Raw genomic sequence first — 27,185 nt, 5'->3', positions numbered from 1 at the left:
CATTATGGATTTTATTGTGGAACATCTCAATATGACTACATAAAGAGATAAATGGTCTATGATTATCTAAAAATCTTTCAGATACGAAGTTAAAAAATTAAACTTTCGTGTAAAAAAAATACTTCACGTCGTATAGACCATACATCTTTAATACTTACAGGTTCTCTTTACTGATAGTTGTAGTGGAACTATTTTCTAGGTGATGTAATGTTTTTGGTTCAATCAAATTCAGTTGCTTTTGCGCCCATCTAAAAGTAAAAAATAATTATTACATTTTTATGAAAACCCATACAGAATTCGGAAATGTGCATCAGAATACATCTTTTCTTTTTTTAACGAATAAAAAAATTTGTAACATCTGCTATAAATGCAGATTTTTTTCTATTATGTAATGTTTAGTATGGCCATTCATGCCTAGATGGCGTGTGATAGATTTCTTTTCATAAATGAAGGTTACTTAGTGAAGTAGTGTATAGATGGCGCCAAGGTAAGACATTCTTTATATACATATTTTGGTCAATATATAATGTGTAAAGATAAATCTAAGATCTCATAGTAAACAATAAGAGATACGAGGTGGCTTAAATTATAAAAGAATGTTGCCTAACTGTTACGTTAACAACATGATGATGGTTTGAAATTTGTTTGAATTTTCTAGTCGGTAAAATAATTCAAGTGCGGAAAAATCAAAATAAAATATTATAAAGAGATTTTTTCATTGCGAATCGAAAATCTTTTCAAATACATAAAAATATAACAGAATATTTTTTAGATGGACTCCATATTAATTTCTATATATTTCAGACAAGATTTATCTTTTAACTGTTGTAAGGACTTCTTTAAATATCCGTATCTTAGACATACTGTAGAGATATTCGACATCCACCTTTCGTTTCTAAAAATACCTCTCCCTATGATACATCGCAACAGCAAACTGCATTATCCCTTTATTAGCTAAACCATGCCCGGGGGATGTATTTTATTTGGGTCAAACCTTCCGTTTTCTCAATGAAATTGAAAACTACACTCCCACGCCCTAATCAGGGATCAGGGACGATGAGTTAGAGGTCGACGCGAGCGCTGCGGATAGTGAATTCTGGGCGTGGGCTGCAAGAGAAAAAAACAACTAAGTACATATAATAACTTAATAAAACGAAAGTCAAAATGCTTTTTCGGTAGATATTTATGAAATATAAGTATTATTTTATACGTTATTATAACGTTACAATCAAAACGACCTCTAGCTTATTTAATGCAGCGAAAGCGGAGACTATTGCCAGCACTCACGCACAACGCGCTAAAACGACCTTTTTAGGCTGTTGATGGGCAATCACCCGCTGCATTTTCGGGGGTCAACGACTCGTTCCCCACAAGAATGCACCCGAGGTTGTTCGCCTTGCACAATCCGAAGTTTGTTTTGGTGACGAATAAGACCTCTGCTAACTAAATAAACCAGATGAAAAGAAACGTTGGACAGAGTAGAGGAACTGCGTTCGTTCTAACATTGGAACAACGTTAGAATTCTTTAAACATTATATACACAATAATGCTTTACGCGAGCTTAGATATTTATAACATCGCTCCATCCTCTCCAACGAAAACGCCAGGTCCCTCCCCAAAAGACAACCAGAAATACGCAACCCCAAACCAACAGGTCGATAAACTAGGGTAAGCTTGAGACTCGTGCGGCACGTGCCGCACATTGTTGCCGAACCACACATCCGACCCCTATCAAACACGCACAATCAACCCCCTACGTTCTCCCCGAAGTGACAACGGCGCCCGTCACATGACAACGTACATAATAGACGGTGCGTTGAACTGTCGAATTTTCGGAGGTACCAAAATCAATCGCTTGAAAATTTGGGGAAAGAGAAAGGTTGCCCAGGGCAACAACCAGCTACGCATTATTTGCGTAAAAGAGGGAAAAGGAACTCTATGAACTAGGCGCAAACATAGAGGAAAATCCAAAGAAGGGTCAACGCACATTTAATGTCTGATGTAAATGCGTGACCTAATTTTGTTCTCTCAGGTCCCGTGAGTGCTTTTTGGGAGGTCGATGGCCGGGTAGTACCAACTAATACACAAATGCAGAGGTTGACGGCCCGAGGAAACCCGGAGTTTATTTTAGAGTGTTGTTTGGAACCCGAGAAGAGGCACTGAGTGTCAAATGTCTTCGTAAGTTATGTGCTGGTGTCTTAGTCTCCTTTCCAACTTAAAAAATAATTGTTGAAATCTGAGGTTAAGGGATTTGAAAATGGGTGGATTGGATGGGAAAATGATACAACTTTCACGTCTCTCAGATCGTCCGCAGCGTACATGAAATAATTTCTTGCGCAGGTTCCCTCAGTAACACTTCAACGAAAACTCTCATAAAGCATGATCTACTTAAACTGCGATGTTGAGTTTCGATGGAAGTGAGCTCCAACAGCACAGATTGCCAACAAAGAAAAATCAGCGTATGGCAATCTGGAAAGCGAAAAAGAAAAGTAGATATGCATTAACACACGCACTGGATGTCTATTTTCAAAAGTGGGTCATACGAAAAGGAGGGAATTACCGTATTGGATCCAGTTATAAATTGGATGGGGTCCGCAGTGCACTAACCAATCAAACAAGGATAAAAGCAGAGGACCAGGCAAAGAAACGATATAATCGTCTCGTTAACTTAACATGCGTTGCAACTTTTTTTACATTAAATAGTAAGAAAAATGTGAAATTTTGCCTAGCGGGGAGACGACTGTTCCATGAACATCGAACTTAAATATTATATAATTAAAATTGTGGTATCGGCAACACGGCGTACGCATCTTTACGCAAAATCAATTCGAAGCGCGACGGCAACAGCGCGTTATTTTACTTTCTTCCACCGGCAGGACCGTATTTACCTAAATGTTGCCCGACGAATCATTTTTAATTACAAAGACACGTTTTATCGAGAAAAACATAAAGGTGACCTTTGAACAGTGTAAGAATCTTAATGCAGCTTTACTGCAAACTTCGCTGAACTTTTAACTAACCTAAACTAACCTGAACTGCTATGGGTTAAAATGCGGGACCAAGGATATACGTTTGGAAACGTAATGCCAGGAACCAAGTGAATCTGGAAGGAACCTATCATGATAATATTTTTAGGTTTTTCCCACGTGAACGATAATGTGAGAAAAAAACGCGGCTGTTCCGGTCCTGTGTTACGCATGAAAATATAGGCCTCTCCCAGGCAGGCCCTGGCCGAATTTCTTTACGCACTAGCTAGTTCAGTGACCATCCAGAGGGGGGGACAAGTCAATAACCCGCCTGCCCCAGTTTTCGCCCCCGACGATTAAAACCGAAGGGGGATCACTCTCCCTTTCGCGTTGAGGGTGGAACAATGCCGAATATTTTTTGGAGCATTTGCCAGAGGCGTAGCACAACACTGTTTTAATCCGCCGAACTGGAGGATTTCAAAGTGCTCGACTGTTCAGTATGGCCGTTTCGTCTTCTCCCTCTTTTGAAAAATCCCAATGCTTTCTTATACAAATACATTTTAAAAATTCCCATATAGATTTATTAAAGGGATTTTCCTTGATTAACACTTATTTTACCCATCTAACACTCACGCTCGTTTCTATCGGTGGCCATCTGCGAACAAACAGAAATATCAATATCTATTGAGGACGTCATGTTGCAGCCTGCGTCAATCCATTAAGGAACAATAATCATAACAAGGAAAAATCCTAAAATTTGGCACTATAAAATAGTAAGAACTTCACGGATATAAAACTAAACGAAACAAACCAATTAGGGGAATACCTAGGACTGCTCTATTTTTTCGTTCTTTCCCATAGTTCATCCATAGATATATGACTGGCCAATATCTCTCCATTAAAAATTATCTTCCTGACAAGGTTATCAAAATAATGACATAGTGACCTTTAGACATGGAGGTAGACAGAACCGTGATATTTAACAGACTCATACTGCGTGTTGTGCCGTAAATAACTTTAATAACAACAAATTAGTAAATTGTTTAATCACTATTTAATAATAGGTTAACACTAGGCGGTTTTGATTAAATGTATGGGTAAATGTACAAAATGGGTATTTCTCTAATTACCTTTGGCAAAGTAATTTAAAATAAATATGTCACTAATGGTTTGAGTTGAACTTACGAGGGCTGATCAAAAATATTGCATAATTAGAGATTGTGACAAAGAAAAACACATCACCGAAAGGGAAAAAACAATATATATGTTATACTCAGAGGAAATCTAATTACAAAAATGGCAATGGGAAAATCAATAGTGGAAAATGAAAGAAGAAGACTCCGTTCTGCAGGAACTTCGTTCTTCCCTTTGCCCTTACCAAGCTCGCAATCTTCTACAACCCACAGTTGCAGAAGATGCTTCAGGATTGGGATGAAGTCTTTCCAGAGCTTTTGAAGAGGTTAAGGAACCGCAAGCATATGGTGAAATACCCGGGATTCTGGATCGATTGTCTGCGGAGAGCTTCATTTATTTTCATACTCACCGAACTTCGAAAACATAGCAATGACGTAAAAGAGACTTTACAATTATATCGCTGCCAGCCCAGAACTGTTTAGTCACTTTAAGGTTGTTTTAAAGTCTGCTTGTGCTATATATCTTTTGATGGTAACAATCGGAGTGAGGCACTTGTCGAAGCACACATAGATTATTAAAAACTTGTTTGAACTAGTTACAAACTAGTCCAAGAAACCAGTTTCGTAACAATATCGATTTAATAATCTTTGGTCTTCTACAAGTTTGGAAGCGTATGCCTCGAATATCATTAGAGACAGATTTTTTTACGAAGTCTCATTAGATAGCCCATTCTTTAGGTTTAAATCCCCTCATGATAAGTCTGCAGCAAAAGTTTCATCCGAGAGAGTTATAAGCAAAGATAAGCCAATATGCACATTTCCAAGCTCTAACTGCCTTCATATAGAGCACGTTTCCCAGTTAACGCTTGACAAAGGTGTTTTGGGGGCGCGACAAGGCTGAAGAAGGGGGATGTAATATATTTCCACTGTTTTTGAAGTAATTACGATGTTAGTGAGGGTTGAAATAACGGTTTAGGTTGAGATAAATAGGGTAAATTCATTGGAACGTGGAAAAGAGCCTTAAACTCGTCTTTTGTGCCAAGATGTTGCAGTGTTAAGTAACACATAAGTCAAAAGATAGCTGTTTTCTCGTCGCCCTTCAAAAGTGAAACACGCAAGTCGAGAACTTTCACTGTTCTGGAGATGTTGCCATTTAAGCATATTTATAAGATTTTTCTTTTTTATATAATATAGAATTTACTCTAAAATTCTCCAAGCGAAATTTTTGTAACACACAGTATAATCGTGATTTACCATTTTAATGTTCGATTTTACAACATGCAAATGACACAACTAAACGATGGAAAAACAACACGCTTATTTGTGGATATTAACAAAGTCTTTGACAGTGTCTAGCATAGAGGTCTGCTATATAAACTATACGAACTCCAAATACCAAAATACTTACTCTACGTAATTAAAAAGCTACTTGAAAACCGACAACTTGAAGGACAAATTGACAGCACTCTCTTTTCCTTTTTCTTTTGAACAGGGACTCCCACGGGGCTCGCCACTTTCACCCCTGCTTTATAATATACAGGGTATAAATTAAATATGGGGACATATTTTAAAGACTGACTTTACATTCGAATATGAAGAAAAGTTGGTATAAACATGAATCTGCAAAAGCTTTCTAAGGGAACTATGGCCCTTCAAAAGAAGTCCCCAAGAAATGCGGAATGGCGTGCGGGACCAGAAGAGGAGCTACATTTACTTAATATATTCCTATATACTTTAACTTTTGTGACAATTTGACATCATATGATTTCTAGCTTAAAATTACAGGGAAAAAGTATTCTTGATAAATTGTCGTAGGACGAATCGTTTAAGAGATATGTCGCTTTAAGTCAAACATTGCAAGGTAAGAGGCTAAACTTCCGTAGTGACGTTGTCGAGCAAAACAAAATTTATTTTTTTGATAAAAGGTATGAAACGATAACAAAGCTTAAAAAATCAAATTCAAAATTAATGAAAAATTTAAGAAGAAATAAAGATTGTTTATATACATGTATAAATGTATACAGGGTGTCAATTTAAAAACTTCCCTCCCCTATTATCTCGAAAGGGAATACATTTTTAAGAAAATACTAGAACACATCGATTTTGTTATCCAGGGGAAACAATTTTTGTGTAGAATTCATTGCGCCTTTTTCAACCCTCTACTCCCCAAAGCCACCCTCTCAAAAACGTTTAATGGAAAAGGAGGTTAAATGATACATCATTTTAAAAGGCTTTTCATTCTCTACATTTTAGTACTACATTTGATACATCTCACTGTTGCGTTATCAATTTAGGAGTCTTCTATCATTCTAAATTCATTTTTCTTGTTAATGCTTCGACAGGGTTGAAATTAAGACTTTTTTATTCAAACATGTTTTACTTAATAAAGCTATTTACTAACCCATTGACTTATTGTTTGTCAAGACGATCATCATGAGAAAAGATACATTAATCTGTGAAGCAAATGCTTATCAATCTAATAAATTTCCTCGGTCCTCGAAAAGAAACGTCTACGTAGAATATGATTTTGTTTATTGTTTATTTTTATTTGCAATAGAATGTCTTTTTGGTAAATTTTGATATTATCTTACATGGAAAATATTATTTTCTTACCTGTGGCATTGGTCAATGTTATTAGGTATTTAAATCAGTTAAAATTTATTGTAATAATTAATTTGTTATTGTGAGAAATTTTAAAAATGGTATGCATAATTCAGCAAAAAACTGAAACTATTTTTATTTATAGACAACAAGGAAGATGCACAAAAACAGCGGAAATTTTTAATGCTAAAAATCCTGATTTAAAGATACGTCTTAGAGTCACAGATACGTTTTACACTTAATAAAAAAATTACTAAAACGGGTTGTATGGCAAACGAAAAAAAGGCTGTTCAGAGTGTTTTAAATGAAACTGTTCAAACAAAGATTCTGAGAATCTTCGTTGCAGAACCCAGTAATTAACTGCATACGGTCGCAAGTCAAACTGGAATATCACATGAAACTGTACAAAAAGCACTAAAATTAAATAAACATCCCTACAAAACGCAAATTCTACAGGAACTTTATGACGACAATTTTAATAGAAGAATCAACTTTTGCGAAACCATGACCAAATAATAATAACAAAATTTTTTAACAAACATTTGCTTCAGTAATAAGGGCACATTTTTTTCTTTAATTTCTAATCAATAAACAAAAGTGCAGATATTGAAGTGACGAAAATCCCCACGTTTTTAAAAAGGGCGCTACACAGTGGTTAGAAAAAAATTACGTTTGAGCTGGTATTCTCGGAAATGCCATCATACGACCTTTGTTTATTGAAAAAAACTTAACTGGAGAGCTGTACTTACACTTACTTGAAAACATAATTGATCCTTTAATAAAAACTCATTTGGAAGATCAAGTTGATGGATACATCTTCCAAGAAGGCCAAATACACTTTCAGCAAGATGGAGTTCCACCGCATTATTTTGACATTGTTTGAGAATGGTTGGATGATCGATTGCCCGACACATGGATTGATAGAAAGAGACCGATAGAATAGCCTGCAAGACCACCAGATTTAACAATGTTAGATTATTTTTTATGGAGGCATATAAAATCGGTCGTTTACAAAACTCAACCTGATAATATTGGCGATTTGAAGAAAAGAATCACAGAGGCAAGCAGGGCTATTCTAAAAGCAGTATTTGACAATGTCAAGGAATAGTTTGAAAATAAGCATTATTATTGTTTGGAAAATAATAGAGAATACTTCGAACATCTAATAAACTAAAAGTGTTAAAAATAGGAATTTCAATTTTCAACGTGTTTTTTTCTTAAAGATCAGTAATTAGAAAAATTATTTGTTTTATAATTTAAAACGGTTATACAGAAGTTTATTATAACAATTTTCTGATCGTAAGACATGTTTAAATAAAAAGTCTTAGTTTTAACGCTATCAAAACACTAATACGAAAATTAATTTAAAATAATCAAAGATGCCTGATTTGATAATACAACAGTCAAATGTAACAAATAAGGTACCAAAATGTAGGGGATGAAAAGTTCTTTAAAATGATGTATCACTTAACTCCCTGTATAATTTAAGATATTTGAGAGGGTGACTCTGGGGGGCAGAGGGTTGAGAGAGGCGTAGTAAATTCCACATAAAAAGTGTTTCCCCTCCAAAACAAAATCGACGTGTCCGGGCGATTTTTAAAATATCTATTTGGTATCGAGATAAAAGGGTTGGGAAGTTTTCAAATTGTCACCTTGTATATGCAGACAGAAAAACTGTATTTGCAAAAATTTAAAAATATTTTAAACAAAACACTATAAGTTATAAATATTGTTCAAAACGTCCTTCTTGTTGACGGAAACACAACATACATAGTTACATATACATATACAGTTTTTCTCAGTCCAAGTGGTTTTTACACTCTTTTAAACACCTTCCTCACTCTTTTAAAAGTAAGGTAAGCTCAAGAAACGGTACCACGGTAGAAAGAGGCTTGGTTATAGATGTTTTTCATTAAGTATGAAATGGTATAAGATGGGGAATGTTTTGGAGCAATGCACAGTTGAAAATTTAACAAAAAGAAAGAAATAAAAACCGTTTTACATTTAGGCGTTGGTTCAGGTAATTGTTTAAAGTAGGAAATTTAAGTGGCTTTTCAACGGCAATATTGGAATATTTGTAGTTGCAATGCAAAGGAAGATACGGGGGCATTTAGATTATAAAACACAAGTTCTCAAAAATTAAAAAATGATATTTCCTCAAAGTGGCTTGAGTTTTCCGAAATTATCTACCTTACATTTTTGGTAGCATTTGACATGTAGAACTACCTTCTGAAGTTTGGCTAGATAGTTCAAACACCTTGTATATAACATATAATCAAACTATCTTTTTTTGCTCGGAAGAAGGCTATCGATCAAACTCATCTTTTTGCTCATGATACCAATTCTTAATTTTAGATGAATGAACATTATTACAAACCAAACTTATAACCTACCTCTGGAAGTATTCCAACAGGGTGGTCGACAGAAAGAGGAAGCGGGAGTGTCTTGTTAAGCAAAATGGCTTCAGCATGGTTGAATTGTGAGAATTGTTCTTCCACTTCTGCAGTTGTAGTCTTTTTATTATTTATGTCATATGTGTGTGTTGGTATAGTAATTGGTTGGGTAGGTTGTGTAATAGGTTTTCGGTGCATGATATTATTATAATTAGTCTTAGTGCTACCTGTTCTGTTGTTTGTATATATCGTTTAATTTTTCTGTTGCATTTGCTCTTAATGTGTTCGTAGTGTAACAGTGATCTGCAAATGGATTTATATATTTTTGTTACAGTTTTAGTGCCGATCCCTTTGCACTTGTATATTAATGTTCGGAAATGTTTTATCCTTTTGGTTATTTCCAATGTGATGTTTCGTACATGTTTAGTAAATGTTAATTTTTTGTCGATTATTATACCCAGGTACTTTATGTCATTCTTTGATTGCGTTGTGTGTTTATCTGTTGTTGTTATTGATGGGTCGGCTTCGATTTGATGGTTGTTTGGTGCATATATATGATCAGTTTCAGATAAGATCAATTTCGGAGGGTAAAAGGTTAATCGTTTGATAATTAATGACACATTCAATTTTTACGTGACATTTTTGTACATTAGTATTACTTGCAAAGGTTAAACTACTTGTTTTATGTGGATTAATTATTGTCCAACCTTAATAGAACGAAAACCATTTAAAAAGTTATAATGTACCAATAGTATCTAATTGTTTACAACTCTGATAGCATGCAAACATGACTCGACTGCTGCCAGCAGTTTTACTGCTGTACTGTTTCCAAATTTTGGTCGCCGAAGCTGTAAACCCTGATGTCTTACTTAATTTGGTAAGTCCCTAGTTCGTATTTTTGTGTTATCAGTAGCATTGCATAGATAAGAATTTTTGTTTAAATTTTAGTAGCTTTAGATAGGTTACAATATAAGCTATCTACCGAAATAGATATATAGGGTGTGCATTTCTGGACGAGCTCTGGATTCTATATCTAAAGGACACAATATCATTCAACGGCCAAAAAATTCTATATTCAATCGACCTGAGCAATAAAAAAAGTGAAAAATCGTTTTTTTAAATTACCCTGTATTTCGGAAATGAAGCGATTTCGGTATACGTTTATGGAAACATTTGTTCTCATTTTGACTCAGGCATTGTCCTGTTTGCGCTGTATGTTTAGGAGACATCCTGTATAAATAATAGCCACTGTCTTTTAGGATCAACTGATAAAAAAACACGGATACCCAGTGGAACTTCACGAGGTCATCACTGATGACGGCTATATCTTAAACTTGTATAGAATTCCTCATGGACTGAACAAAGAATCCAGCAATTTGAAAAACAAAAGTGCAATTTTAATGGTGCACGGCCAAGGCGGCGCCCCTCACAACTATGTAGCTCTAGGTAAGAAGAATGCCCCTGCTTACTACTTCGCTGATCGGGGCTTTGATGTTTGGTTGTTTTGCGCCCGTGGGGTTGAATGCCAGAATCCTCGCAAACACCAAAAATTCGATTGGAATAAACATCCGATTTACTGGAACTTCAACGCTGAGCATATCGGTGTACATGACCTGGCAGCCAGCATTGATGTAGTGCTTAATAAGACGGGCCAAGACAAGATCTTCCACTTGGGTCATTCTGTAGGGCTTGCATACTTTTACATTTTAATGTCGGAAAGGCCCGAATACAACGACAAAATCAAATTAAATGTTAATTACGCCCCCTTGGTGATAATGAAGGAAATTGACTACCCTCTAATACAAGGGATATTCTTTTTCTCTAACGTGATCAAGGTAAGAAGATCAACGATACAATATTATATTTACGTTATTAGTCAATATATCTTCTTAACGTTTTACTTTTTCCTACATGAAGAATATCTATGGAATGATAGGAATGTACGAGACGGTACCACCATCAATGAACGTGCTGCTCAGCGATCTACTGAGGAAAATGTGTCATGACCCGCAATGGTTCAGGATGTGTAAAGCGTTGCTCTCGTGTTACGGTTCCTCTCTTTCAGTATTAATAGAAGACGTGAGTTTTCAATGTGTGTAAATTATTGATAAATTTGTGTTGAAACATGAGAAGATTTGTAGGAGGTGGTCGAATTCGCTTGGTACGCTGTGCCGCGTTTGTCCATAATACAGCTAACTCACTTTATGGACAATTTAAACAGAGGTAAAAATAAATACCTGAATAGATTTTTGATCTAAAAAAAGAAAAAAAACTGAATTCTCACAGAAACAGATTTCTCGCATGCATTAGGTACCCACTCAATTGTATCAAATAAAATTTCATCCGACATCGTACAGGCTTGCGATTACTCAGACACTCATAACATATCGTCACATAACGAATGCATTAAACGGAAACTTCAATTTTATTTTATATTTCTTGAGGTGACTTCCGGAAATACGACTATGGTCCTCAGAAAAACTTGGCAAAATACGGGAAAGCCTTACCTCCAACTTATAATCTCTCCTCCTGTACCGTTCCAAACGCCTTCTTCTGGGGTCAAACAGATTATCTCACCATGCCTGAGGTATAAGAGAAATTGTTTCATACAGGGTTGTTTAAAGGTCTAGAAATAACTGAATGCATCAGAAAATATCACATACAAACATGCACTGCTGGGCTAATATTTATAAAATGGTATAATTTTTGTTTTAATTTGGAGATTTTGAAAATGTGTGAAATTGGCAACATCGCCTCTATCACAATTATAATAAGTCCTTTCTCGGGTACTTTTTAATTTATATGCACATAGACTTTTCGATAACCCTGTATATTTGTTCATATTATGTATTAAGATTGCTCACAGGACATTCAAGCCACTCAGGCGTTGCTTCCTAATGTGATTCTGGATTATAAAGTGGGGCCGAAGTTTGTACACCTCGACTTTCTCTTTGCTAAAAATGCCACTCGTATGGTCTACCAGCCAACAGTGAAGCTGCTCAACGATTTCGATGCCGCTCAAGGTATCTAAGGTGCGAAATATTACTTTGTGCTTTGTTGATTATGTAAATAAATAATGTTACAAAAATTACTTCTGAGTATTGGTAATTTCTGTAAAAACAAAAAGTAGCAATTAATACATCACCGTCAAATATGACGACTCTAAACTAAATACATTTACCTATTTTTCCGTTTATTAATTGTCAACACACATAGATACAAAATCGTTCATGAATGACCACCAATAACGTATAATTTTTATTAGTGAATAATTTTAGACGCGTTATAATTCTTTCGATGTTGACTGATGCATCTGACGAATTACGACCCCCGTGCTTGACAGATTTGGTATTTCTTAATCATGAAGGTTTAAAGTTTTGACATAGGGATACTCTATGGTTAAAATAAGTAAAGGGTAATTCCTGATTTTTCCTCAATGCAGGTGACGATAAAACCTCGTAAGCAACACTCTGTCACTAACAACCCCACTATCTTAAACCGCCGTTATTAGTACACTCGTTCGTTATATAACTATTTTATTTGCAAAGCGGTGTACGATGAAAATTTCAATTTTATATTGTTGCCTTTTTCTGACATATGTAAAAGGGAAATGGTTAGAGGAAAAATTTAAAGTCTAAATGTAGTACTATCAATTACAATCAAATACAAACTAGAGCTTCTAATTTTGCGAACTTTGATGTGTGTCAATGTGCTTCTTATCAAACTACTGCTTTAAAACGCCTACTATTAATTAGGTACTAATATATAACATCGATAATTAAATGAAGTAGCTGATGTGTACTAGGGTAAATTTTTTAAGGCTAAACTAGTTGTCTGTTAACATCATCATAATGAGTACATTATTATCCTTAGTGCTAAGTCATTTCAAAAACTTTAAAAATAGGCCGTTGTAATCAATAATCCTGAGAAACAGTGACGTCAAATATTGAAGGGTAATTGAGCCAGACATTCATTCAAACACAGTACGTGTTGTGTGTTTTATGTTTGCAATGTAAGAAAAATAGTACAATCAGTTTATACTGTACTTATATTACAACACATTAGATTTTGAAAGGTGATTAATGTTTTGGGTAAAACGCTGATGGAGTGAGTATAAATTTTGTTTTAGTTTAACACTTGATTTAAAATGCTTATCAATACTTAGCAGTTAATTCTTTGCAGTAGAAAGACCAGGAAAAATATCTTTTCCGCCTTAAAGGCCACAGAGTTGCACACTTTTCTTAACTGACGAATCGAAACCTATCTAAGTGAAGAGTATTTACCATGAAAACCAATATACAAAATCTTCTTACTATTTTACACTGTCTGGCATTCCTAAAATGGAATATTAATATGCTGGCAACAAGTTACATTATAGATCCTGAAATAGAACTAAATATAGTAGGTATTTCCCCATCCATAATGTTCTGTATTTTAAATGAACATAAAAATTATATTATACTTGACTTTCATAGCTAGAGAAAATAAAACTTCATGGGTACCCAGTAGAAGTTCACAAAATAATAACTGAAGATGACTACGTTTTGGTCTCCTACCGCATTCCTTACAGCTTAAGGCGCTCTCCAACAAAAAAGCCGAGAACTCCAGTTATATTAGTCCACGGCATGGGTGGTTCTCCCGAGGTGTTTTTGTTTTTAAGGAGTCAATTATCCATCCCTTATTATTTAGCCGACAGAGGGTTTGATGTATGGTTGCTTGCTGCAAGAGGAGTTCCCAACATCCTTGGAGACGAGAAACATCTTAAATATGACTGGAATAAGGATGATGAGTACTGGCTATACAGGTTTGAATCCATATCCTTTGAATTCAGGTTAATTAAAAATGCACTCAACAGCTTACATGAAATTGCGATCTACGACTTGGCAGGAAATATTGATTACATACTAAATCTCACGGGCCAGCCAAAGGTTTCCATAATAGGACACTCGGCTGGAGGGAACGAGGTCTATAGCCTAATTTCCGAGAAACCTGAGTATAATAAAAAGATTCACATTATTATTAGCTGGGGCAGTTCGCCCATTCTGAAGAGAATTGACTACCCCGTGTGTCATATAACCAATACAATATCCGATTTTCTCAAGGTGAGTTCTATACAAATTATTCTATGAGCTCTATAACAAACGTTCGCGAACGGTAGTTAGCTGAGATAGAGTTAAACTATTTAGAAAACTTTTTATTACAGATTTGTCATAGATGGTATAAACTACTAATATGTATAAGCAGGTTATAAACTCCCAATATAAGCTAAACAAACTTTATATCAAGGTGTCTCAGATGAAAGCGCGAATTACTCAACCACAGATTTTATTAATAAAATAACAATAGGTGTCGCACACATTTTTTTCTTTTAAGTATACCCACAAAAAAGAAGTTAAGGAATTCAGATCTAGGCATCGTGGAGGCCATACTACTGGCCCTCCTCGGTTGATCCATTATGATTAATGATTATCCAGCCTGTTTCTGATGATTCTCGCGAATAAAATAAGCTGTTTGTAGATTTAAATGAACGTGTTACCACATATTTGACTTCTAAAAAATCCAATATAGTAGAATTTATTTGCGGTGGCAAATCGCCAATTCCAAAAAGGTAGTTTTTGTCAATTCTTATTCAGACGTTGATAGTGAAATCGTACGAAAAATTTCGTGGTCAAATTGTATGCGAATTTTCATACGCCTAAATATGCTGATTATGTAAATTTAGAACTTCACATCTAGAAAAACATAACTCATCTGTCCACACACATACGTAGTTCTTCGTTCTTCATCCCCTGGGTGTAATCTTTGAACAGGTTGTGAATGATAAGGATGGCTGTGGCCTTGTTTTAAGACTCGGTAAATGCAAACATTTGAAACTCTCTATCAAGTGAAAATTTTATACATATAATACTCGTTATAGGATTTCTGAAGAACTCACGCACAATTCATTGTAGAAGGTTTCGTTATGATTGAATGCTATTGGACAATTATTTGACGATGAACTATTGTACCAATGCATGTGGTTGCGAATGCTTTCTGCCTGAAAATCTTCATCTCTATTTTCGAACTGCTTCTGCTGAGTTACTATTTGCAAAGCCATAACTAAAATGAATATCTCCTATCTCTCAGTGAAAATACATAAACGGTATTTTAATAAAACAACGAAGAAAAAGTTATTAACTAACAAAATCGGTTTGCAGACGTAATGCGGTTTAAACTGGTGACCAAAATAACATTGACATAATACAATTAATAGACCAAAATAACATTGAATTTTTTATTTTATGGCGTACTAATTTTTTTACTTAATTCGTTATTCTGAAGACACGTACAAACTTGCAGGCAAATAATTATGTCTTATGTGCGTGCACGTTGTCAACACACAGCCATTAATATATATAAAATGCAATCAATTGTCATTTCTCAGTGTAGTCGACATATACATGATATGTATTATTGATTATTATTTTGTTATCAAAGGTGACACCAAAACACTCATTGGTTCAAGAAAACTTCTATGGTGCGCGAAATTCTTACAGTACGCCCACAAAAACTATCACATAAAAATAATAATTTATTATTTGTTGAGAAAACGGGATCTACGGTGTTAATATATTGAAAATGTTAGATATGCACAGATCAACGTACGATATATTTGTAGTTATGAGTATTATTTAGGAACGATTACCTGAGACGTATGTATGTCTTAAACTTGTAAAAAATACTCCAGCTGCAGCTCCTTACCTATACTCAGTAATGTTACAGAGTGGAAAAATCTTAAAGGGAGGTGTTTAATAAATTCACGCATTATCTTATCGCATGCAAAGAGGCATTGACTCGACTATACCAAATTGAATGTACTATGTACGGAACGGTTATAGGATGGAAAAGGAATATACATAGATATATGATAAGAATCAACCTTTATCCTCCCCAAATTTTTTATGGGGTATCACTAGTGTTTTTTCGATCATTTGAATTTTCTTCTTAATATACAAACATCTTACTAAACATTATTATTAAAAATTATATATTTAAAAGACCGTCCAAATTAAATTTTGCTTGAGCTTAAATTTTACAAGTGCTTCTTTCACGCCCTGCACATCTAAAACTGCAAACTTTCCTATAATATAAGTTCAACTAAATTGTAATTTTTCTGAAAACTGCATATGTCTGTAGGCGAAGTTATAAAATTTGTTTATTTTAATTTGATTTTATTTTCTTTATTTAAGACACTAATAAAACGATTTGACTCGGCCGAATTGCTTCCGATTGTGTATAAGGTATTACGCCCATTCGCGAAGGCTATATGCACGGATCCAGAATTCAAAAAAGTGTGCATCATCTTGACCGGAGTCATTGGCAGCCACCGGTCATATATAATAGACAACGAGGTAATATTCTTCTAATTATCGAGTTAATAACGAGCTGAAGAGCATTTACATAGATTGTTCACCTACTTTGGAGCATTATACCTAGAGTGTCTTCTCAACAAGTGGTACACTTTTTGGACAACTATACGAACGGAACCTTTAGGAAATTTAACTTTGGACCGAAGAAAAATTTGAAAATGTATGGCCAACCAGATCCTCCCCATTATAACCTATCGGCTGTCGAGGTGCCTGGAGTGTTCTTCATCGCCGATGGTGATTCATATATTCAATTGAAGGTTAGTGCAAGACGAAATGTTTCATAACACTCAACCTGATGGATTTAATTGTGTAAATTACAAGGCACCACCACTTTACTTGTGTGGCATTATTTTTAGGGCCAAATTATTAATGCGCTGTTATCTTTAACAACAAGCTAGTTTTCATAAAAACCAAAATGTCCGTTAAAAATGGTATCATTACAAGATTTATTTCGCAGGATATACAAGAGGCATCTCTACAACTGCCAAATGTAGTCAAAATCTACAAGGTGTCTTATGACAGATTCACACACTTAGACTACATTGTATCGAAAAACGCATGTGATCTGGTATACGAGCCGACCTACAGGATTCTCAGGGACATCGACCGGGGCATAGTACCTCCTCCAATCAAGGTCCTTCGCAAAGGTTAAGCGTTAAATCGACTTTGACCAGATACGCCACTGGTACACGTGTGTATTTTATTTACACAATCTTTCCGCGATTGTGGCAGTTAATTGTTAAGAAAAATTATCATTGGGAGAATGCATAGGTCGTTTCATATCGAAACAAACAACAATAAAATAGATAAATAGGAATATTTTGCAAATGTAGGTCTGTCAGATTGTGCACGGGTAGTCATTGTCATAGATAATATTATTGTATTATTTTTGCATTGTGATGTAGAATAAAGCATGATAAGTAAAGTTGAAAGTAATTAGTTTATTTGAATTCATGGAAGTTGTAAATAAAAGAAAAGTAATGCTAAAGTAACATCCTTTTGAGGATGTTGTAGATGGTCTTGATACATTATGAAAATTTTGAAAATGGGCATGATTCAGAACATATTGGGGTAAATATGCGAACTGGAAATATGCAGAAAAATTTCCTGCTACTTATATGTAAATGTACCTGCATATACTAGGAAAAATATACAACAAATTTAGATATCTTAGGAACAAATTATTAATATTGCTGTTAAATGTAACATTAAATTGTAGTAGAAACTAAAAGTCTAACCTATAACATTGAAACTCTATTTCAACGTTCATATGGCAATTAGCTTGGAGTCAAAGTTAACGGCACATTAATAATTTGGCCTTTATAAAAAAATACCATACTTGAAAGGACAAAAATTGTCATACTTTTAACGTCAATATCTTAAAAGCAGTTATCAAGCAGAATAAATTACATAGTATGAATCCCAATGAATAAAGCTCGGTTTTCAAAACGTAATAGGACTACAAACCGGTCCTTTCTACAGTTTTCGTATCGTAAAGGATGAACCATGAATGAACTTCACCAATTAAAAACTCCAATGGGTAAACAACCGCACTTGCCAAACGAAATAACATAGGTGGTGTCCCCGATATTTACAGGGTGTTGCAAAGCATTGTTAAGAGGAATACGAAAAAAAAATCCTATAAAATTAGTTCGAAAATTATCACTGAATTACTTTGCTGTAAAATTTATAAGATATTCTGTTAAAATTCGGTGCGAGTATCTTAAGGCCATACATGATGTAATATTTCAGAGCTGATAATATACAACGTAGATGGATGTTTTTGGTTGGCCCACATCCATTTTTTTGAACCAAATAGATATATGCTATGTCGATATACTGCTATTGGGAAATTTAGCTAACCGTGAAAGTACTGCAGTAAACAAACTGAAGAAAGCAATCATATCTCAAGTGGAATTTCATGTAAAATATAATATCAAAATAACTAGGTTTCATGTGCGTTCAGGACCTGTCGAAATTACCTACATTTAAACATGAAATTTCATTCGGTATAAAAATGCTCAACTTTGCACCATTTTGTGGTTGATATTGTATCTTTTACAGTTTCCAAGATCCTAATGATGAGTACTGATATTGAAAAACCCTGTATATACCGTTAGAGTATTGATAATCCATGGACTTTTATTAAGAATTTTGTGGAAAGAGTTCTCCTTATAAAGTAACTGGAAAAATCGTGAGAATTCGGTCTTAAATTGTACACTAACTTTTTTAATCAAGAAATAGTTGATATTGCATTAAAATTAAAAAAGTATCTAAAATTGTACTAAGTTTTGAGTATTCTGTGTTGAATTGGAAAGACCCCACAATTTCGAGTTTTTTCTCGAAAAATATTGTATGCGTTTCTAAGGTTAGGTCAGTGCCAAAAACCTGCCATTAACAATAGTAATTATTGCAATATGCCGGTATTTTTTTCCGTTTGGAGCACTCGACCTCGGAATTTGGAAAGAAAACCAATGCAAAATGCGTTGTGCGACCCAGACAATATTTATCCAGCAACCTTGTTCGAAAAACTCCACGTGGATATGGCGAAAGGCCGCAGTCGTTCGCCGCCTCGCGCTAGCTTCTGTGGAGGCCATGGTACTGCACCGACTGCACAGTTGCCGCAATTAGTATCCGTAAATGTGGGCAGGCTGCAGCGTTTATCATGCGCGCAGTTGGGCCACACCCTGTGCATCCTATATTATTATGCAAGTTGATATTCATCTTTATTCATTCTATTAGCAAGTTAATGTTTCAAATTGGCATTTATTATTTTGGCACAACTTGGACATGGTAACCTGAATATGAAGGCAATTTTGCTACTACTGCTTAAAGCAAGGCGCAAATAACAATAATAATAGTAACAGTGCATGTAGTGTCCTTAGTCTAGACTAGACAAAAGAAAGTAGGCCGAACCCAGCCTAACGTGAAATCAGTAAAGCTGCGCTCCTGACCAACGGCAATAGCCTAAAGCTAAAGATTCTCGTCGTTTGCAAAATAGCTGCAGCAACTCTGGTTTCGACTGGGATAGCTTTGATTCTAGTTAGTCCGTAACTATACGAAAAAATAATTGTCGAATGTGAAAAACAACGACATAATAACGTTGGGGACGAAAACAACTTTCTAAAGCCACGAGGCAAACTCCGCAGTCCTTCGCCTCCACGTGCCGACTTCCACGAGCCGCAAAACTCTGGGACAGGTCACGGTAGGCGATCAGGGAGCCAGGCGGGCGAGAGGGGAACATGACCGAACGTGTTCGGGCGCTCTCGACCTCGCGCTCGGCACCGTCAGTAAACATTTTAGTCAGATTTTGGCCTTCACAAGAGTGGTTGAAATTTAAAAGTCCTCCCCAATAATCTTGTCGACTCTCAGTAAACTGCATGCAGTGACTTAGGTGTCACTTTGACATTTGTTTCTCTTAATAAACTGTTGTGTTCAAGTGAGTTCGGAGATATTTTGGATGGTTTTCGACGTTTCGGAAGGGAGCAGTTTAATATCATCATCAGGAATATTTTGTAAGTATTTACGTATTATTTTGCGATTTTTTTCCATTTGATTCGTGTCAGTGTCAATGCTTTTGTTTCAAATTGAAATTAAAAATTCTTATATAATTACGTATTTCTCTGTTTTCCGCCTGTAATTACGAATTGAAACACGGCTGTAATTCGTATGAACAACTCTGAAGTTATTCACAACTTTTGAAGTCGAATATTGTGCAAAGTGCAAAATTGCAAATGCGAAAAATTGCCTAATGGGCGATTCTCCATAGTCAACCTAGTGCGAAACACGTATTTCCAACGATTTTCTATGAATCGCCCGGCGGCGTTGCCATTTTGACCCGTTCCATTTCCGTACCTTCTCAATCATAACTACACTATACTATTGAATGTGATTTGCGTTCACTTATTTTACAATCGAGTAGGATGACAATTGTCCGATAGATTGACCGGTCGGATAATTGTCATCAGTGTTAGAGCGCAGAATAATTTATCCAAGGCGGACCAAGTTAAATTGAGTTTGTCCAAAAACTCGGATGTGATCTTCAACTCCAGTAGTGACAGAAGAACCATCAAATAGCAGTAACGGTCCACACTTTTGACAACTAAAACGTGTCAAAAGTGACAGGTATGTGGACCGGTAATTAATTTTTACCGCTGCTCAAAGCTCTCCGAGATTGCGAGGTAAAACTTTGCCGGACATTTTACAACCCTATGTTAAAACCGACAGGCGCTTCTATAAGTTACTCGCTCCATAACGGCCCCAAAATAAGCACAATTTCTAATTATAATTCTTCAGATGGAAAAAAATAAATGCCGCAATAAAAAGAAAACAAGTAATGCGGGTAGATTTGGCAACGTGGCACGCTAATGGGGGGAACGCAACCCGCGACCTACGTCTCATATCGGGTTGTCGAGGTCGGCGCTCGTTGAAAAAAAATCAGCAAAGGAGGCCACGTGGAGGCAAATGACTGCGTCGGGAGGCTCGTGGCGTTCAACGTTGTTCGGGCGCATCCCAAAGATCGACGCAAAATGAAAAGCCGCAGTGATTCGCCGCGACGGATGCACTGCCGCTCGTGTAGCGTTGTTTTCGAGATTGAACAATCCACGGGTGTCGACCGCACGAAAATATTTCTTAATCCGTCATGTCGATTCAAAATATGTTGGTTTATTCAATTGACTTGGTTCGAGATTTACGTTTTTGACGTTGGACATCTACCTTCCGCTAGAGCTACGCAAACACGTCCGGGATTCAGAGATTTTTGTCCCGCGCTTCGCTCAAGAACTTTCGAGAATGCTGTTTCTCCCGTATGTTAAACATTCAATATTTCGACGAACATTTAAACCTGGAACGCAGCAAATCGGCAAATATATACAAGCTACCCACGCGACACTCGCCATCCATAAACATCCTATTGCATGATTACCTCATTTTCCTTGTCACACCCCAATAGTCGATGTTTGAACTGAATTCCAGGTCTCAAAATCAATCGACTGTGCGTTTCACTTTCTAAATAGGTATGTTAGATAAACGAAATGTATATATAGATGTGCTCGCTATTGTTATCTCCAAAACGGTGTGAGTTACAATGCAATTTTTACAAGAAAAAAAAACAAGTCAACTTGGACGGTCGTAGAGAGAGTGAGCGGTTGCTGTATACGGTTTGGGACTGAAAGCGATTCAAAGAGAAATGTTGCGGGCCTCTCGACACGACCCTTCTGAGGTGAAAAGTCGCTCAACCAAAAACAATATTACAAAGATGTTGCACTAGCATATCTAAAACTTCCTTAGGTCAAAATAAGGAAAAATGGCTGAGAACGTAGGTCCAGAAATGCTATTTAAGGGCTATTTACACCGTGGCCGTCCAAGCCGCCTGTCTAAGTTGTTAGTCATATTAAGGGAGTCAAGATAATGACTGCTAAAAACTAAATAAAAAATTCATTTTGGATTAACCTTATTATTACCTTCCAAAGCGGAACCTAGTACTACGTAAATAATAATTAAGGAGTAACTGAATAATTCATAATAGTTACTTAAGCAATAAATGTATACATTTTTCTCAAGTATGCGTCATAGCTTTTGAAGAAAATCTAAATTTGGATTTAATGTAAATAAATAATTCATAATTTCTATTTCAAAGAAAGTTAAGCAATGACACCCGAATGTAGCTCGCCATTAATGGCAGTGTCGTTGGAAATGTGCATTTTGCCTATTTTAAAACTTCAAACCCCATGACGAAATCATGACACGAAGTAGAAAGACAGGCGACAAAAACAGAATATTTTATTGCCTTTCTCTGTTGAGTAATCTTAATGAAGGATGACAATACCGAGTGTGTTGAATTTGCGTATACTTAACTGCGTATAATAAAATCGTGTTTAAAGTAAAACAATTGAAAAACTGAGCGTTAAAGTGTATCGATATCGCTAATCGATTTTGTATACATTATACAAGCGTGTTAATGACATTATTGAATATTATATTCATAATAAGTAACAGCACTGAAAAAGAATGCGATCAACGGCATTAACGATGAGGCATAGGTGAGCACATGTCTTATCTGTGGAATTTTGCATGAACTTTTAATCGGAAGTCGAACTCTTTTTACTTCGTATTCGCATCCCAGCAAACAATTTGGGGTTCATTGCCCTTAGGCCTATCAGGTCGTTGTCCGGGGTTCTCAACGTGCGTTTCGCTAACAACACTAAGATGGCCCGGGTCAAAAACCGTGTCGTTTCGGCCCCCCTGCCCTCTCACAGCGCACGCATCGGGTGGGGCCCTCTTTTTCTCTCTATGCGTCGTCCGCCACGCACAATCGTTGCGTTTAGTCGATCCGAGACCTTTCCGCGGTCCGGTCTGCGCCTGTAGCTGACCCTAAAACATGGACCAAGTCGAGGAGGAGAAAGTCCTCAGTCAAAAAATTATCCGCGATCTCTTTGTGCGTTGCGCGACAACAAAAAATGAAAATAAGAAAGGTGCGTTGTGCTCGATTTAGCACAATCATTAGGATGTATTCTATGATACTAAATGTAAGTATTTCTTTTTCAGAAGAGCGTTGGCCAATGCCTGAAATGGTTGGATTCTACAGCCAGACTTCATTGCCTGTACCCTCCGCCCTGCACCCCTCCTCTAGCGACGATTTGTCGGTCAAAAAGCTGGTGTGTAGCCCCGATTTGCCCCTGCCAGCTTTCCCGTCCCAAGACCAAAAGCAAAAGCCACATCAGGAAGTTGAACAGTGTACCACTTGTCGCAAGATGTTTTCCTCCAAATCGGCCCTGCAGGCGCACCAGCGCCAAGTCCACCTCAAAGATGAAAGTCCAGATCCATACCGTTGTAACATCTGCTCGAAGACTTTTGCTGTTCCTGCTCGTTTAACTCGCCATTACCGCACTCATACCGGAGAAAAGCCCTTTAGATGCGAGTTTTGCGACAAAAGTTTCAGTGTGAAAGAGAACTTGAGTGTGCACAGACGCATCCATACCAAAGAGCGGCCGTACAAATGCGAAGTCTGTTCCAGGGCATTCGAACATTCAGGGAAATTGCACCGGCATATGCGCATACACACTGGAGAGCGTCCCCATAAGTGCACGGTGTGCTCAAAGACCTTTATCCAGTCTGGACAACTGGTGATACACATGCGCACACATACTGGAGAGAAGCCCTACGTTTGCACAGTGTGCCAAAAGGGTTTTACATGTAGCAAGCAGCTTAAAGTTCATTCCAGAACACACACAGGTGAGAAGCCTTACTCATGTGAAATTTGTGGAAAGTCTTTTGGTTATAATCACGTGCTGAAATTGCACCAAGTGGCGCATTACGGGGAGAAGGTGTACAAATGCACCATTTGCAACGACACCTTTACCTCCAAAAAGAACATGGAAGCACACATTAAGAGCCACTCAGAAAGCGTATCGGTGGCGGTCCAGCATCCTCCTCAACCGCCCACGCCGCCGTCTTCCAATCCGTCCAGTGAGTCTGGAGTAAGTGACAAAGAGAACTCCAAGAGTTCGATGGAAGATGAATTGGGTCCATCACGACAAAGATCCCCCGACTCTGAGGATTTGTACTATTTGTATTCCTCTCCGTCACCGTACCTTCAAACGGCTTATCCAGCAACCTCTGCCGGAGTTGAACTTCTGGCCGCCGCAGCAACTGCCAGGGAAAACGCGGAATTTTACGCAGCGTCGAACCAAGACATATTCTTGAGTTTTATGAAGTCTCCCGCGAGCCAGCCTTTAAGACACTCCCCGTACTTCAGTACGAACTCCGCACCTATTGTTCCTCTAACTCACGGAGACGAAATTCGGAAGAGGGTAGAGGCCGCCCTAGCAATGGATGAAATGAGTTACTCTGAAGAAGAACGGGCAATGACTCCGCCCAACTCTAATCCAGTGTCACCTACACCTTCGGTTACGCCACCGGCCTCCCCCGACCCTGAGCTGAGCCTACCTCCAAGAAAACGATCGAGAATGATCCAGAAATCGCTGGAAGACACAACTATGGATTTGTCGCCAGTGAGGTATAGCGTAATACAGTACGCTGGGGCTTCATAAGACTGTTCACAAAAATTCTTTGTAAACTTTGTAGGATAATTTGTTGTAGAGTATAGCTTGTTTTTTATACTTTTTTTTTGTTCTGTGATAAGACTGTATTTTGTGAGGTCTTAAATTTCTTTTTAATCTAAATGTGGTGCCTGTGTCGGGAGCCTTGCAATAATACCTACTTATATATTATACTGAATGTACTTTGCGCATATGTGAAATTATAATTGTAGCTAGCTGATTTTTGAAGTGTTAAAGGACAAAATTGATATCCCATAACAAATAATGCACTAGTTATCTATTTGATTTAAAAGCGAAAGTATCGATAAGTTTTAGGTACAAAGCAAGCTTTATCGATTTATTTATGCCTACTGACTGGCGCTTCTCTTTCCTATCCGAAACCAAAAAGCGTCAGACCATTTTCATTCTTCGAACCCCGATTAGATCGGCCGTGAATGTACTGTAGAGCTATTAAGACATGTTTTATTTCAAATATTACATTAAAAATTAATTAAATTAAACAAATAACGTACTGTACGGGTAAGTCTGAGCCGGAGGTTTTCGTTCGTTGATGAACAAAGCCGATGGCCTAAATTATTATTGTATTATTCCGTAAAACTGTCGTTTGTAGTAATCGTATGTATATCTATATTATTGAACACATGAAGGTGAAATAAAAGTGAACATTTTCGAATCCAGGTGTTTTTACTAAAAACCTGAGAAGTGTTACTTTCAGCTCGCATATTTATGCGAGTGGTTCGCCAAATATCAAAAGGGAAACTTTATTTAAATTAATTGCTATAGGGGCAAAGTATATTAATTCTTGTTAAAATTAAAACCCACATTTGTGTGTGAATTAATCATCAGCCACTGGAAATTTCTTCACTAAATGAACCTAAACACTAGTTTTCCATACGAGTAATTGATAGGTATCAATAAATACTAGCAATAGCATCATCTCCTTCCGTGACGATAATATTGATATTTATTCAATATAATCCTTACTATCTACTGGACTATTCTTTAATGTCTAAATATTCGTAATATAGAATGATATTCAAGATCAAATCATGGTAGTGTAATCTATATACTAAAATGCGAAACACGTTCCGAGAGACAGCATCTGTAATATTTACGTAAAAATACCTACTTTACCGACATAAATGAGTGTGAACCCTGTTGTCAGAGGGCGTAAATTAAGCTAACGCTAGTGCCACTATAGCGCTAGGTGCTATCAGCGGAAAATTATTCTTATCGACCAAAAGTAACTTGATTTTTGTGTGTGTTACTTTGATATTTACAAAGTCCCGTATTATTACCCACCTATTACGCCTTCCTTTTTCCTTTTTTGGAATTTTATCAAACAATAGGTTTTTTTGTGCTGGGCTCAGAACTTGAAGGCAGAAAAGCAGCTGAAGCCAGTACTGGGCGAAACACAAGAAAGTCCTTTTACTTCGAGTAACATATACTATTCTCCAAGTGAATTATAAATGAATCTGAATGGTTCATACGCATTACTAATGCAATTACTGCAATCGGTTTCTTGATGGTATTTTAGGTTACAAACATTGCTTGCATTTGACCTTTAATGCAAATTTGAGGTTCGGGTCTTAGAGGTCACCATTCGAATGAAATCTGGACAGAGGCGCTTCGATTTTGAGTGCTATGCCGCTAGAACTAATTTATTTGTGTGCCACTTTCACTGTTTAAGCGTTAAATGGTCATTTAAATGAATTTGATTACATCACAATTTCATAAAATCTTTGACCATACTCGAATCTCAACCGATCAATTTTAGATGGAGAATCGATCGAAAATTCGAATATACATATTTGGGCACAGTTAATAGTGCCAAAGTAAACATTACTCAGGGTGCACGTCAGGCCGAAGTGCTGAAAAAGTACTAAGACAGCGGTCGCTCACGTAGCAACAAAGACATTTTTTCGTTTATAAAGAAAAACACAGGGTGATCCGTTAAAAAATCAAAGTGGTGTGATTCCGTCGGATTCGCCATGCTCATCTGTTCGATTTAGCAGTAAACTCGCAATCAGATCTGACCAGAGTCTGATTTGACCATTTGAAGAAAATGTGAAACGTTACTGATTGTTATCCGCAAGTTGCCCAGCAGTTTTTGTACAATTTAGAATAATTTTAAAAAATTCAACAACAAAATTCCATACTTTTCTCCATTTTTTATATCAACTAACGTTACTTACATTAGGGTTCAGCTCTCTTCCGATTTATATCTATTAGTGGTCTCCATTGCCGCGTGATGAACACCTGATCATCAAGTGTCCTCGACGACCCGAACATAACCCCCACAACATTTCGCGGAACTGTCAAACTAAATCGAATGTTGGAAATGCTATTTTTACCCGTTTTCAACTCGACACCGCTTTAAACGAACACTCACTACAGTTTTATGGAATTAACCGCTAATTTGGAATGCCAATTTGGCAGTTTTTTTTCTAAAATTTCACTCGAAATTTCTCGATATTCCACATGAGCGAGGCGGGTTGAGACGCGACAACGCCATTGTCGGTGCGTTACTGTTTTGTCTACAAATAATGCAAAGCCTACTTGGACTTGGCAGAAATGATAGATGATTTTTTTCTAAACTATCAATAACTGTAATCATCGGATT

At 36.6% G+C, this 27,185-nt stretch overlaps 2 protein-coding genes across 3 annotated transcripts; both read left to right on the top strand.

Moving 5' to 3' along the window:
• The first annotated feature begins 9,801 nt into the window (after nucleotides 1-9,801).
• Nucleotides 9,802-17,438, top strand: LOC136417147 (uncharacterized). The gene is made up of 12 exons (XM_066402688.1): nucleotides 9,802-9,970; nucleotides 10,353-10,928; nucleotides 11,011-11,172; nucleotides 11,235-11,316; nucleotides 11,538-11,680; nucleotides 11,960-12,116; nucleotides 13,472-13,494; nucleotides 13,569-13,897; nucleotides 13,949-14,195; nucleotides 16,323-16,484; nucleotides 16,538-16,759; nucleotides 16,960-17,438. The coding sequence occupies exons 1-12, from the start codon at nucleotides 9,881-9,883 to the stop codon at nucleotides 17,152-17,154; spliced, it is 2,388 nt and encodes a 795-aa protein (XP_066258785.1). The 5' UTR covers nucleotides 9,802-9,880; the 3' UTR covers nucleotides 17,155-17,438.
• Nucleotides 17,439-19,796: 2,358 nt separating this feature from the next.
• On the top strand, nucleotides 19,797-25,235 carry LOC136417138 (Krueppel homolog 1-like). 2 transcript variants are annotated; one of them, XM_066402679.1, is made up of 2 exons: nucleotides 19,797-20,017; nucleotides 23,049-25,235. In XM_066402679.1, exon 2 carries the CDS (start codon nucleotides 23,063-23,065, stop codon nucleotides 24,551-24,553), a length of 1,491 nt encoding a protein of 496 aa, XP_066258776.1. In that variant the 5' UTR covers nucleotides 19,797-20,017; nucleotides 23,049-23,062; the 3' UTR covers nucleotides 24,554-25,235. The 2 variants fall into 2 exon arrangements, with proteins under 2 accessions (XP_066258776.1, XP_066258775.1); XM_066402678.1 differs by lacking the exon at nucleotides 19,797-20,017 and adding an exon at nucleotides 22,597-22,975.
• The last annotated feature ends 1,950 nt before the right edge of the window (nucleotides 25,236-27,185 follow it).

Source organism: Euwallacea similis, chromosome 26 (genome assembly GCF_039881205.1).
Source record: "Euwallacea similis isolate ESF13 chromosome 26, ESF131.1, whole genome shotgun sequence".
NCBI lineage: Eukaryota > Metazoa > Arthropoda > Insecta > Coleoptera > Curculionidae > Euwallacea > Euwallacea similis.
Note: the sequence above shows the minus strand (reverse complement) of the source record. Positions and strands in the feature narration are given on the sequence as shown.